We start from the raw sequence: 12,966 nt of genomic DNA on the forward strand, positions 1-12,966 counted from the left end.
GGCAGAGAGAGATGGGGAGAGAGGATCCCAAGCAGGCTCTTCGCTGACAAGCTGACAACAGTGAGCCCAATGTGGGGCTCGAACTCACAAACTGGGAGATCATGACCTGAGCTGAAGTTGGACACTCAACCAACTGAGCCACCCAGGTGCCCCTGAATTGTACATTTTAAATGGATGAATTGTATGTTAGTAAAGCTGAAATTATATGTTAGTAAAGCTGCTATATTTTTTAAAAAGGAGTATATATTTAAGATTTTGAAAAATTAAGCCATTTCAGGACAGTTAGGTCAGCTTGCTGGCTGCAGTCTGAAGAATTCTATTTGCTTAGATACCTAATTTGTATGTAAGCATTTTCTGAATTGAGTTTTCTAAAAAGTAGGACTCACAATATACATATGAACAGATGAATGAAAAAGGAATCAGGGTTCCAGAAATAAGCACATGTATGTAAGGAGATTCTGTATATGATGGACACTTTTTAAATGCTAATTCAACAAATGGTATGAGATCTAGCTAACCTTAAGAAAAAAATGGATTCCTACTGTATTCCTTTCCCAAAATAAACTGAACTTGATCAAATATGTCTATGTAAGAAAGAAAAGTACTAGGAGAAAATACAGGTGAGTGTTTTCATGATCTTAGGGGTGAAGGAGGAGTTTCCTAAATTAAAGCCAGAAGTCATTTAAAAAAAAAAAAAAAGGAGACACAGATTTGATTACGTTTTTTGAAAGTACAAAAAACTTCAGCACAGCAAAACTTCTTCCTCTCCCCTCTTCCCTATTTACCCACTCTACCCAAATTTGATGAATTCTTCAGAATGAAGCTAAAATTGCCTTCCCGTGTGGCATGTTTCCCGACCACTCCTGCACCTATGACTGCGCCTTCCTTTCCTGAAGTTCTCTTGAATTTGGTCAAAAACACATGGATGGAAAGAGGAGGTGGGTGGATTTGCATCCTACCTACAACTCGAGACAAACAGCAATGACCCCTCAGAGCCCTGTGTTAAGAATTCTTACCTGCACCTGACCTCAGTGGAGCATTGTGGGCAATTGTGGCTCTCTGTTGTGCACACAGGAAAGGTGACGTGAGTCACATGCATCTCCCTTGCCTTTGGGCATCCCAGTATAAGCACCCAAAGCCTGGGCACCACTTCTTACACTTCTTGTTCTTCTTACTGATATGTGTTTGTGTTGTTACTACTGTTACTGATTTTCTGTCCCCTCAGAGTCTTCCATGGAGTTATGCACAAGGGTACCCAATAAGTGATATAATAATAATGCAAAAAACCCTATTCAAAGGATATGATAACATTCTGAAACTCATGCTTTCCAGGAGCATAATGGTTCCCAGGAACAGAAAGTATCCCAGGGCGCCTGTGTGGCTCAGTCGTTAAGCATCTGACTTTAGCTCAGGTCATGATCTCACAGTTTGTGAGTCTGAGTCCCACATTGGGTGAGCTCCAGCCCCGCTTTGAGTGAGCCCTGCTTCTCTCTCTCTCTCTCTCTCTCTCTCTCTCTCTTTGCCCCTCCTGGGGATTCTCTCTCTGCCCCTCACTCACTCATGCCCTCTCTCTTCCTGAAAGAAAGAAAGAAAGAAAGAAAAAAAGGAATCCCAAATCTGACCTCTCGTTCCTGGTGTGGGGCAAGGAGGGTAGCAGGGAGTGGACGCAATAGAAATAGGCCCCTCTTTACTTTTCTTATTTAAACAAAACCTATTTACCTCCAAGCTATACTCACTGTACGTGGGCTTTATATGTGGGCAGAAAATGGAGGAATTTTTTTAAGCAGAGAAAGCTGCCCATGGAGTAAGAATTAAATATGTGCTCACTGAATGAGTGATTGCATGAATAAAATAAGAGAACTGGAAACACCTCTACTGTGACAAGATGCTTCATGGAGCTCAAGCATCACAGGAGCCTGGCGAGAAGCTAGTAAACATGTCTTTGTATTAAGACAAGCTCCGGGTCAACGCAGGGGCAGAGACTCAACTGGGCAATCCTCCCACAGCCAGACGACGCTGTCTCCCTGCCCCCTCAATTCTGCTGGCTGATGGAAACTCTTTCTGACTCTTTCACGCACCCCATGCCCCATTGCAGCCATCATGAGCCCAGGCTTGCCACTACTTTCGTAGCCATCCTGATCTCATCTCGGCACACAAGGAGTTATCCACAGAAAGCCGAGGCCAGGAAAACTCCCTGCGTCTCTGTGGCTGGAAAATCTGTGTCACCAGAGGTATCACTAGAGAATTCATCCCTTCCGCTCCCTGGATTTTGAAGATTCAGGGAACACATGCAAAGCCTCGTGATAGTTCCCGGTATTTGCAATTTACAAAGTACTTTTACGTACATTGTCCCATTTAGTTGGTCTTCAGAAGGTAAAAGACTAGACCACACCTGTTTGCTTGAAATGAGGCTGCCTCAGATCAATTGTTGCCAAAGATTGCATGAAAGGTCTTTTTTTTTTTCCTGCTGGCAACAGGCACTCCTCTCCCCTCCCCAAGAAGGAAGTCTAATATCCAGATGGGAGGAAAGCTCATCTTTAGGCCACCAGGTTGGGCAGGAAGGGCTACGCCCCAGGCAGTGGTGTCTGTTTTGGAAGGGAGACAGAGTGACATTTTTAGGCTGCAAGTCTCTTCTGGGGGAGCTGGGGACAGATCTATTTTTGGATACGTTCTGTGCCACCCACGAAACACTCGAAAGGTAACCAAGAACCTGGTGGGTTTCTTGTGGGGAAAGGTGTGAAGGGCGGGGAGCTTCAGCGTGTTGTGAGTCATGAAGTTTGACTTCATCATCAATCAGATGCAGCAAGAGCATGATGCCCCCTCCCCCTTCTTCTGAGTCACAGTTTGGTTGCATGACGACAGCACATCGGGGATGGCACAAATCCTCAAATCACAAAAGATTGGGCCACAGGCTCTCAGAGTACAGGAGGCCAGGGTGATGTGTGTTAACCCAAGGTGGTAGATTGTATGGTTCGAGGATGGAAGGAAGCTTATGTTAAGGATCAGCTCTGCCACTTCCTGGCTGTGTGATCACAGGCATGTGACTTAACCTCTCTGAGCTCAGCTTCCACATCTGTAAAATGAAGGATCAAATCAAATGATTTCAAAAGCCCTTTCCCCTCTCATCTTCTGTGGTACACACATAGGCAAGATAACTACCTCCAGCAACTTGTTCCCTCCTCAAGAGAATAGAGATAAAATAGGTTCCAACTTATGTTTGTTTGCTTTTTTTATGAAACATAGAAAATGTAAATTGTTTGGCACAGTCTCCAGCATAAAGGACGTGTTCAGTGTGTATGAGTTATTAAAGTAGTGTTCTTGGGGGCAGTGACATTGGAGGTAACCTTTTTAGGGAAGTGAACAAAAAAAAAGTGTGTCTTTAAATTTTTATGGTAAGAAACATCAATGGCAATTTAGGCCGATATTCTGGATGACCTGTAGACTAGTATATTGGCCATGTTTGCTTAGAGTGACACTGGCTCAACAGGTAAAGGAACGACAAGGCAAGAGGATGTTTGGTGTTTCAAGAACGAAAAACACAACTTCCATTCAGCCGCCAAGTTGGTGGACAATTGTACTATTTGAAATTGAAATTGGTGGTTTTGTGACCTGTCTGGTCACGATCAGCTCTGGAAAGTCTGAGTTCCAGGGGGCCGTCCCACCTTGCACTATTACTCTCCCATGGTACAGCTGACTCTAGGGGAGTAATCTGGCATAGAGCAAAGGCTCTATCTCCGGGCTTTGTTACTGAAGATGTCGTGAATGAAGGAGAGCCCCACACAGACATAATGTTAGAGGAGTTCCTGAATCATTTGGCCAGGATTTCAACACCGCTTTAAAACTAAGGTATGATTTCCTGGTCCTCATGCAATCTTATTTAGAACAAGAGAGTCTCCCTTGTTCTTTGCCTGAGGCCTGCTCTAAGTCACCCAGACAGAGTTCCCTGAAGACCTGTGGCAACCAGTATGCATGCCCACAAGCTGTGGCTGAGCTTAAGCCAACATCGGCTTCTTGCAGTGGGGGTCCCTGCGGGCAGCTTGTCTTTGGTGTCATAATTAGCACAAGCTGTTTCTCCCCTGCCATACCACGGGCAGTGCAGATCTCCTAGCTTCAGTATTTCCCTTGTGTAGTCCTGTTTCTTATGATACTCCCTAAACACAGTGAGAAAACTACCCACTTGGGAAATGTGAGAAACCCTTTTCTTACCTTAGGAATCAGCCTGAGGGTTGGAGAATTAAGGGCTTTCCCTAGTCACCTTGTTCTTGTGTTCAAGGCACTTAGTTCAAGCATTTGGTTGGTACGTTGTGTCCAAAGATGAGAATCACACACTTGGTTTCCCTGTGGACACTTCACTGTTCTTCATTCCTCATTTCTTGGCCACCCACAACACCCCTAAATGTATGGTGAGCCACTTGTCGGGGTGGGATCACTTAAAGATTTTATGGGAATGCATAAAATGTATATTGCCCAAATGCAGGGTGGGGGGTGTTGTTTGCATAGACTATAGTGGCCTGGCTACATCTGGAGTGGGTCAGTGCACAATTTACACAATCAAATGTGGCAGTCAATACATGGAGGACCAGTTGTAGCATCTCCCCTGGCAGGAGGGATTCCCCAAAACTTAAAGCATGTGCGTATTCTGTTTAGGACAGAGGGGTCAGGTCAGCATCTTTATAACTAAATGTTAGTGAGGGCTCTTGGGACAAATTTCTTTCTTGGTCTCGGTATCTCGTTTTATTTAGCTCAGGTTCCTTCTCTATCAAATGTATAACCAATCAGGTCTCCACTTATTGGGTGGCAAATTTATGGTGAGCTTGTAACGTGTATAACTTCATTTTTGTGTTAAACTCATTCCTGATGTTATTTCAATCCTACAAGGGCCTATTATATGCCAGGCTCTGTTCCTATGGAGATAACAGTGAACAAGAAGGCAAGGTCTATTTCATGTTGCTATTCTTGTTTTGCTTTTCCTTTCTTATCTACTTCTAATATATGATTTTTTTACTTGTATTGCAATCACTTAAATCCTCTTTGGATCAAGACAGTGTATAAAATAAGTAAACACTATAAACATATGTGTACCTAACACTAAAGCACTAAACTATATGAAGCAAAACTGACATCAGTGAAAGGAGAAATAGACAATTCTACAATAGTTGGGAGACTTCAACAATCCACTTTCAATAATGGCTAGAACAACTAGGCAGAAGATCAACAAGGAAACAGAAGACTTGAACTTCACCATAAGCCAACTAGGCCTAATAGACACACCTATAAACACATCTACCCAACAATAGCAGAGTAGATGTTCTTTTCACATGAACATGGACCATTCTCCAGGACAGACCAAGGGCTAGGGCATACCACAGACCTCAATGAACTGAAAAGGATTGAAATAATACAAAGTATGTTCTCCAATCACAATGGAATGAAGTTAGCAATCAATGACAAAAACAAACGTGGGAATGCACAGATAAGTCAAAATTAGACCACATACCAAGTAACCAGTGGGTCTAAGAAATCACAAGTGAAATTAGAAAATACTTGGAAATGAGGGGCACCTGGGGGGCTCAGTCAGTTAAGTGTCCAACTCTTGGTTTTGGCTCAGGTCATGATCTCATGGTTTGTGAGTTCGAGCCCTGCATCAGGCTCTGTACTGACAGTGCAGAGCCTGCTTGAGATTTTCTCTCTCGTTTTTTCTCTGCTTCTTCCATGCTCTCTTTCTCTCTCTCTCTCAAAATAAATAAATAAACTTTAAAAATTTTAGAAAATACATGGAAATGAATAAAAGACATAACATGCCAAATCTTATGATATGTTAAATAACCACCCTTAGCATTTCTTAATTTCATTTTGGAGAATAAATGAGAAACCACAGTATTCTTTTTATAGTTTCAGGTCTTAGGCAGAAAGCCACAACAATTGCCCATATTGGTGCTCAATTTGTTGAATGAATAAATAAATCAATTGCATTCCAGGGGCAAGAAGGTAAGCTAAGGAATCAGAAATCTCATGGCGGATCCCTAACTGACCTACATTGTTCCTCTGGCTTATTTTTTTGCAGAAGCCATTTATATTTTAAGATCTTTTATAAATTCCCATCCTCTTCTCTCTCCTTTGCCTCTCCATTAGGCCTTCTGCCTTACTCTGTGGTTTAAATTTCCCACTCAAGCTCTTAGTGGATAAATTTTTTTGTCCTGCTAGGAAGCTAGGGTTTGGCAGACTACTGCCTGAGGGCCAAATCCAGCCTACTACCTGTTTTTGTATGATCTGAGAGTTGAAAATAATTTTTCACATTTTTTACATAGTTGAAAAAAATCAAAAGAAGCATAATATTTCATGACACATAAAATTAATTCAAATTTCAGTGTCCATAAATAAAATGTTATTAGAACACAGCCATGCCAGTTTGCTTGGTGTTGTCTAGGGCTGTGTTCACAACACAGTGGCAAAGTAGAATAGTTATGACAGAAAGCTTGTGGCCCACAAAGCCCCAAATATTTACAGTACTATGTATCTCTTTACGTAACAGTTTGTTGACCCCTCTTCTAAGTTTTTGTACAAGCATACTCATGACCTGGTGTGCCTTTCCCCCCATCATGGGAAAGCCTTTTCCTCATTCAAAACCCTCTCTCTTCCATCCTTACCGGATTATCACAACTGATCCCATAATTCTTTTCACCATCTTTAGTTAATATAGCCCAAGACAGCTGTAATTAACTTGCAAATGTTATATTTTAAAAACAGGTCTTGAACATGTGTTTACTGTCTTCTCTATTTCATTGTGAAGACTCCAAGGATGAGGCTGGTCCCTCTATGTCTTATATTCTCCTCTACATATGGAGAAGTGTTCAAGTTTTGTTATCGGACAGATCTAAGTTTGCATTGTGGTTCCACCATTGCTAGCTGAGCAAGTGAGGTACATCTCCTGAATCTCTCTACCTGCATTGGGCTGTTATGAGGATTAAGGAGGTGATGTAGGGAAGGGTCCAAGATCCAGGAGGTGCTCCACAAACCATGGTAATTATCAGTAGATAATGTCTTTATTTATAATATGAAGGTACTACCTTTGCCTTTAATGAAACTCAGTAATGTAATGAGAATTGAAAGAAGTAGTAAGTAAGTGGAAATGGAAATGCATGGTTCGGTTGGATCCCTGTAAAGATTAGCTGGAGACATTCAAGGCCTGAAATGAGATATTAGACCAATGAGGCTTTGTTTAAAATTTAACAAACCCTTCTTGGTTACTTACTGAGCTCAGTACTGCCTAGGACAGGCCTCAGGTGGATGTGAGAGACAGAAGACCACATCTATTCTGGAAGAGATTCTTATCTAAATTGGGGAGGGGGAGGGAAACAGACGCTTTTACTCGTCCATAATATTTCTCTTCTCTCAGGATGGATGACTCAGAGTCAGCAATTCACATAAAAAGTATTGCACATGGAAAGTATTACTGCTATTCTGTGGGGAAATAAGTCTCTAAGTGCAGCAATCTGAAATTAATAACTTTCTCTGTGGAAACTCTCTTTGACAACATCTCGAGATGAAGCCAAAGAGTGCAATTTTTATAGCCTTGGATTATCTTCTCTGTCTGCTTGGCTTGCAGCACGCATGGATCTGTGAGTCAGAAACTCAGAGTTTTCCCCTTCACTGTACAGTTTGCTTGCCAACTGGAGACCTTATACGGTGGTGACTCAGTTTCTCAATTTCCCAATTTACCCCTCCATTGAATCAACACAAATCATCTCCGTTTACTTCTTAAAAGCTCTTGGAGGAACTCGGAGGCAAAAAAAAAAAAAAAAAAAAAAAAAGACAAAGTCTTTACTGTTAACACAAAACACTTCGGTTCAGGATATCAGAAAAGGAATCGGAAAGGGAGATTGGAGGCTGCAGATGAACTTTTTTTTCTTTCAAAAGAAAATATTCCAGTGAGAAAGCCCAGTATTTATATTATGTTCATATGCAGGGAGTGTACAGCTATTGAGGGAGAAAGTAATTTAGGAAGGAGGTAGACTGGAAGGGTAGCAACATCTTTTTCCACAAACGTCACAGCGCTGTAGACCTGCGTAAAGATGGCAGCTGTTGCTCCAAAAGCCATATGCGGCAGCACAGACATCTTTTTTATTCCCTCTTACACGTAAATTGAGATAATCTGGGCAAAGAAATCTGGATTTCTACTTTCTCTTGGTGAGATTTCAATTCATTTGAAATTAGACATTTTTTTCCTTATATAAGACCACAAGATAGGGCATTATGTGTGGAATGATTCATGGTACCTTATTACATTTAAAGGTTGTTTTTCTGGATTAAAACAAGGGACAGACTAAGGAGCGTACCACTTTGAGACTCTCAGATTGGCAGGTTGCTGGATTTGTTCGCTCCCCCCAGGGTGTAAATATGTGAGCCTAACACTTGGGTATTGGGACAGACGTGTAGGAGTTTGGAAACTGATAGAGAACTCAAAGTGAGGAAGATAAAAATCTAGAATTTTTATTGATTACAATCGGCTTGTATATGCAGAACCCTCAGGGTAGGTTCAAACGCAGCTCTGTTTAAAAATATGTAGTTAACTAAACTTGAAAATCAGAAGCTAAAACAATGATCATCTTAATGCCAACCCTAGACTACTGACTTGGGAAGGCAATCAAGAAGAAATGGGAATTGCAACAAGCTTCAAAGATGCGGTTTTTTCTGTTGGACTCATGGGTAGAAGCAATTCCAGATGGCTGGGTGTGGCAGAAACAGCAGACCTCAAATGCCTGGTATATAGCTATACTGTGGTAGGTGCTATAGGAGATAGAAAAATATTTAAAAGATACATACTTTCATCTTCACAGAGTTCATAATTTAGTTGCATGATAATGGTTAAGAACGCTGGTTTTACATTCCGGCTTTACCTCTCACTGGCTCTGTGTTCATGGTTAAGATTTTTAAGCTCTTCAAGCATAATTTCCTCACCTAGAAAACACTGATAATTGTATCTCCTATATGGCAGTTCTGCCTGCTTCCTTTCAGTTCTTCCACTAGGCAAGCTCTCGTTCCCCTCACTGCCTTTGCAAATATACCTGTTACCTGGAAAGCTCTCTGCATGGCTGAATCTTTAGAGTTTGGCCATTCGTGTCACCTCCTCAGAGCGCTCTGGTTCAGAAAAATAGCATGTCTATGTCCACAGATGAGGCTGTCAAAATACTAAAGGACTGAATAAAAATGAGTATGCTATTATTATCATCTACCCTAACTAGGCTTTGTTTGAAATCTAAAGCGTTCTGGAGGATGTTGGGTCAGAAAACTTTTCTGTAACGGGCTAGATGGCACGTAATTTAGGGTTTGCAAGGCAGTACTCAACAAATGGGAGTGGCTGTGTTCCAATAAAACTTAATTGATGGACAATGAAATTTGAATTTCTTATACTTTCTACCGACACTGGACCGGATTTGGCCTCTGCCCCGCGGTTGACAGACCCCTGATCTACGAAAATGGCAGACAAGAAGGGAGTTGGAAAAGAACGGAGATTGCACAGCAGGCATCAGGGATCAGACCCCTGCTGTGCCAGACTCTCAACCTCCCCGAGCGCCAATGACTTCTTAAACGGGGCTGTGGCCCCCATGTCGGGGTGTGAGATGAGGGTTAGATGAGAACACACAGGCGAATCTCAGAGCTCACACGAGGTGCTCCTCGGTGAATAATTCCTTTTCAGCGGCTACGCCTCGGACGCTTCAGCCCCCGGGGCTCGGAAGGAGGGGCGGCCCCCACCCCGAGCGGGTGCTCGGCGGGACCAGGGCGGCGGCGCGGGGCGAGGCCGGGCCGCGCCGAGGCGCGCGGCGCGAGTCGGGGGCGGGGCGGCGGCGCCGCCGCGTCGTCGTCGTCCCCGCCTCCTCCCCAGGGGCCGCGTCGGAGCCTCCGCGGCGGCGCTCACAACCCGAGGAGAGCGGCTTGCCTGGAAGCGGCGTTGGCCATCGAGACCCACCCGAGGCGCGACCCTCTCGGCCTCCGCGCTCCCAGGCCGCTGTGCCCGCGTCCCTTGAGCTCGGTTGCTCACCTTTCTTCTCTGCGGCCAGCTGCGCCATGGCGTTGGCGTTGGCGGCGCTGGCGGCGGTGGAGCCGGCCTGCGGCAGCCGGTACCAGCAGGTGAGCGGCGCCGAATCCCTCCCCGGACCCCGGACCCAGGGCCCTGCCCGCCGGCCGCTTCAGGCCTCTCCGGCCCAGCCTGTGGCCGACGCGACGCCGCGGCTTGACAGGCCGCGCCGGGCCTGGGCGGGCCGGGCGCGCCCCGGGCTCGGATTCGAGGCTCTGGCCCGTCCCTCGGCGACCTGGGGCGGCACTCGGGCTGTGGAAAACCTCTGCCCCGCAGCGTTTTCCGCAGTTTCCGCAGCGGGCGGGTCCCCGAGGACCCCGAGGGTCGGAGCCCGAGACCCTCGGGAGGCATCGGCCCGGGGGCATTCAGTGTTCCTTCTTCCACCTTTGGTTTGATGTCATTGGAAAGAAAAGAAAAGGAAAAAAAAAAAAAAAAAAAAAAAAGCACGCCTGAGATGGAAAAGGAAACTAGGTGGAGAGAAAAGATTAAAATCGCTGCTACTGCGGCCGATAGCTCCCCGCAACGAGATGCGATTGCTCAGGGTTTCAGAGCCTAGTCTGTTTGTGGAAACCCATCCCCCTCGTCTCTGTTTTAAGACAAAAGTCAAAAATGAGACGAGAGGCAAGTCCACAGTTTGCAGTAGATTTGGAAAAAGGCGATGTTTTTTTAGCTGGGGCCAGCCCCAAAATGTCGAGCTTCGTTGAATGCTGCAGGGCGTGTGCCTGGGTGTGTGTTTTAAAAGCTTGGAAATGACGTTTAAAGAGATGTAATAGCATGGCTGGGGAGGAAATGTATAGGGGATGATTGGAGTATTATCTGGGTCATAATTTATAAATTGAGGCCCTGGGGAAAAGAGCTGCTTGTTTTACTCGCCTGTGTATGTAGCTGGGTTCCCCTCGGAAATTCACAGTCTGCAGGGTTTTTAGTGGTATTTGACCTAATACTTCGTAGTTGTGGAAATTAAGCCGGGTAGTAACTGGTGTTGATTGGAACCTCAGATAACTGCTTGCATCTTGTCCTTTCAGATGTTTTTGGTATAATTTGCATACAGATGTCAGTCGTGCTTTTATGAAATTAAATGTCCTATCATTGATGATCTACAGTTTTGTATTTTAGAAATAAGGAGAACCGGTATGATTAAAACATCTAGATTAACCCAGTGCGGCCAGTTACCAGTTTGTTTTGCTGTCATCAGCCCTGTGTTGTAATTTCCTCCCTCCTCCAGCCGGACTCCTGAAATGACTGGTTAAGAATTTAGCTTCTTGGTTTCATAAACACGCCCAAACTGGCAGTGCAGTCTAGTCCTTACATCTCTCACTGTCTGGGGTCTGTTACATGCTTTTTTGTATGACCTTGGGCATGGTTCTGGGTTCCTCCCTGTTTAATCAAATACAAGTGACGGTTGTCACTTAACTGTCACCACAGTGTTCAAAAAGCTCATGTACCCCACAGTGTGTTCTAATTCTTTTCATCCTGCCTTGGGTAAGGCAAACAAGCAAAAAGCTGTGGCTTTTCTTTGTACTGCCATCTTCTTGAGCTATTAGGTAATGCTGACATATTGCTGGAATACAAAAATTTTGCTGCTGGAGTATTAAAACTATGTATACATTTCTTGGTGTAGTACTTAATAGCTTTAAATAGGCAGAATTGAAGTATGCCAGGGACAGGCTGTCCTTATTTTATTTTTTAAAAATCATTATTTTGGAGAAATAACTTCCAAAAACAGCATGGAAAAAGAAATAATCTTCCTAGAAAAATTGCAAAATATGAAAGTCAGCCTCGTCTAAGAAACCCCACAATGAAACCTATCCCCCATGGGTAACCAGAGTTAGTATTTTGATGTGTATCTTTGTGGACTTATAGGTATGTAAATATACACAAATATAAATCAGTATGCATTTGTACAGATAAGGAAAGCTAATATTGATTGAGCATTTACTTTGTGGCAATCACAGGACTAAGTGCTTTACATCCATTATTTCACTAATCCTCATAAAACCCCCATGAGGCAGTGTTTGGTATGATTGTATAGATGACAAAGTCAAGACTCCAAGAGGCTACTTAACTTGCTCAAGGTCACAGCTTCTAAGTAGTGATTACAAGGATAAATACACACTCACCTGCTTAAAACACAGGCTCACGTTCCAAATATAGGCATGTGCATTAGCAGATATATATGTGCCTATGTATTTTCTTATGTACCCATACGTGTATATATAGAGGTACATCTTTGCACACATGTACTGTTCTATGGGCCCCTGATTATACTTATACACATTTTGTGCATAGGTGCACATGTGTATGTTTACATACCGACTGTGCCCCTGTGTATCTTGTTCTGAGACACAAGTGCATTCATAGAGTTGCATATATGTGTCTATGTTCGCACTTATGTACAGAGGCACACAATACAGGTAATATAAGGTGCGTTAGTATTTTAATGCCTGCAAAGCATGTAATTATGGCTGTGCTATAGTTCAAGTCAGTTGCCTGTTGGTCACTAAGTATGTTCATAATTTTTTTCATTCACTGAAGTTTCTTTTATATACATCATCTGTTTTCCTTAGTATAAATTTTATTTGTGTTTTAATTTTTTTCTTAGTATAAGTTTTTAGGGTTGGAAATGTTTCGTCAGAGAATATACATATTTAAAAGGGTTTTGCATTATAGAATGTTGGTGAATTGTCCAGGCAACTTGATAGGAGCATGATACTCTGGTTGTCACAAAAGGCCGTTCTGACTTCTACTTGATCTGGTTAATCAAATTGAGCTGGTCCTCTAGTAAAGTAAATGCAGTTGAAGACTGTAAAATTCATTACTAAATACAAACACAGTTTTGCCTTTATGGTCTTTTTATCAGTAGGACACCATGTGCATAACTTGAACTTAGC

General features: G+C 43.4%; 2 protein-coding genes across 2 annotated transcripts in view; both read left to right on the top strand.

Moving 5' to 3' along the window:
* Window positions 1-9,476: 9,476 nt before the first annotated feature.
* LOC125164298 (putative uncharacterized protein encoded by MAPKAPK5-AS1) lies at window positions 9,477-10,025 on the top strand. Its single transcript, XM_047856926.1, has 2 exons — window positions 9,477-9,613; window positions 9,698-10,025. Exons 1-2 carry the CDS (start codon window positions 9,477-9,479, stop codon window positions 10,023-10,025), a joined length of 465 nt encoding a protein of 154 aa, XP_047712882.1.
* The window catches only part of NDFIP1 (Nedd4 family interacting protein 1), a 56,822-nt gene continuing 53,721 nt past the window's right edge, over window positions 9,866-12,966 (top strand). Inside the window, exon 1 of the mRNA XM_047858651.1 lies at window positions 9,866-10,128. Within this exon, the coding sequence (XP_047714607.1) occupies window positions 10,066-10,128 (63 nt within the window). The 5' untranslated portion in view covers window positions 9,866-10,065. The remainder of the gene's footprint in view (window positions 10,129-12,966) is intronic.

The sequence above is a fragment of the Prionailurus viverrinus genome, chromosome A1 (assembly GCF_022837055.1).
Source record: "Prionailurus viverrinus isolate Anna chromosome A1, UM_Priviv_1.0, whole genome shotgun sequence".
NCBI classification, from domain to species: domain Eukaryota; kingdom Metazoa; phylum Chordata; class Mammalia; order Carnivora; family Felidae; genus Prionailurus; species Prionailurus viverrinus.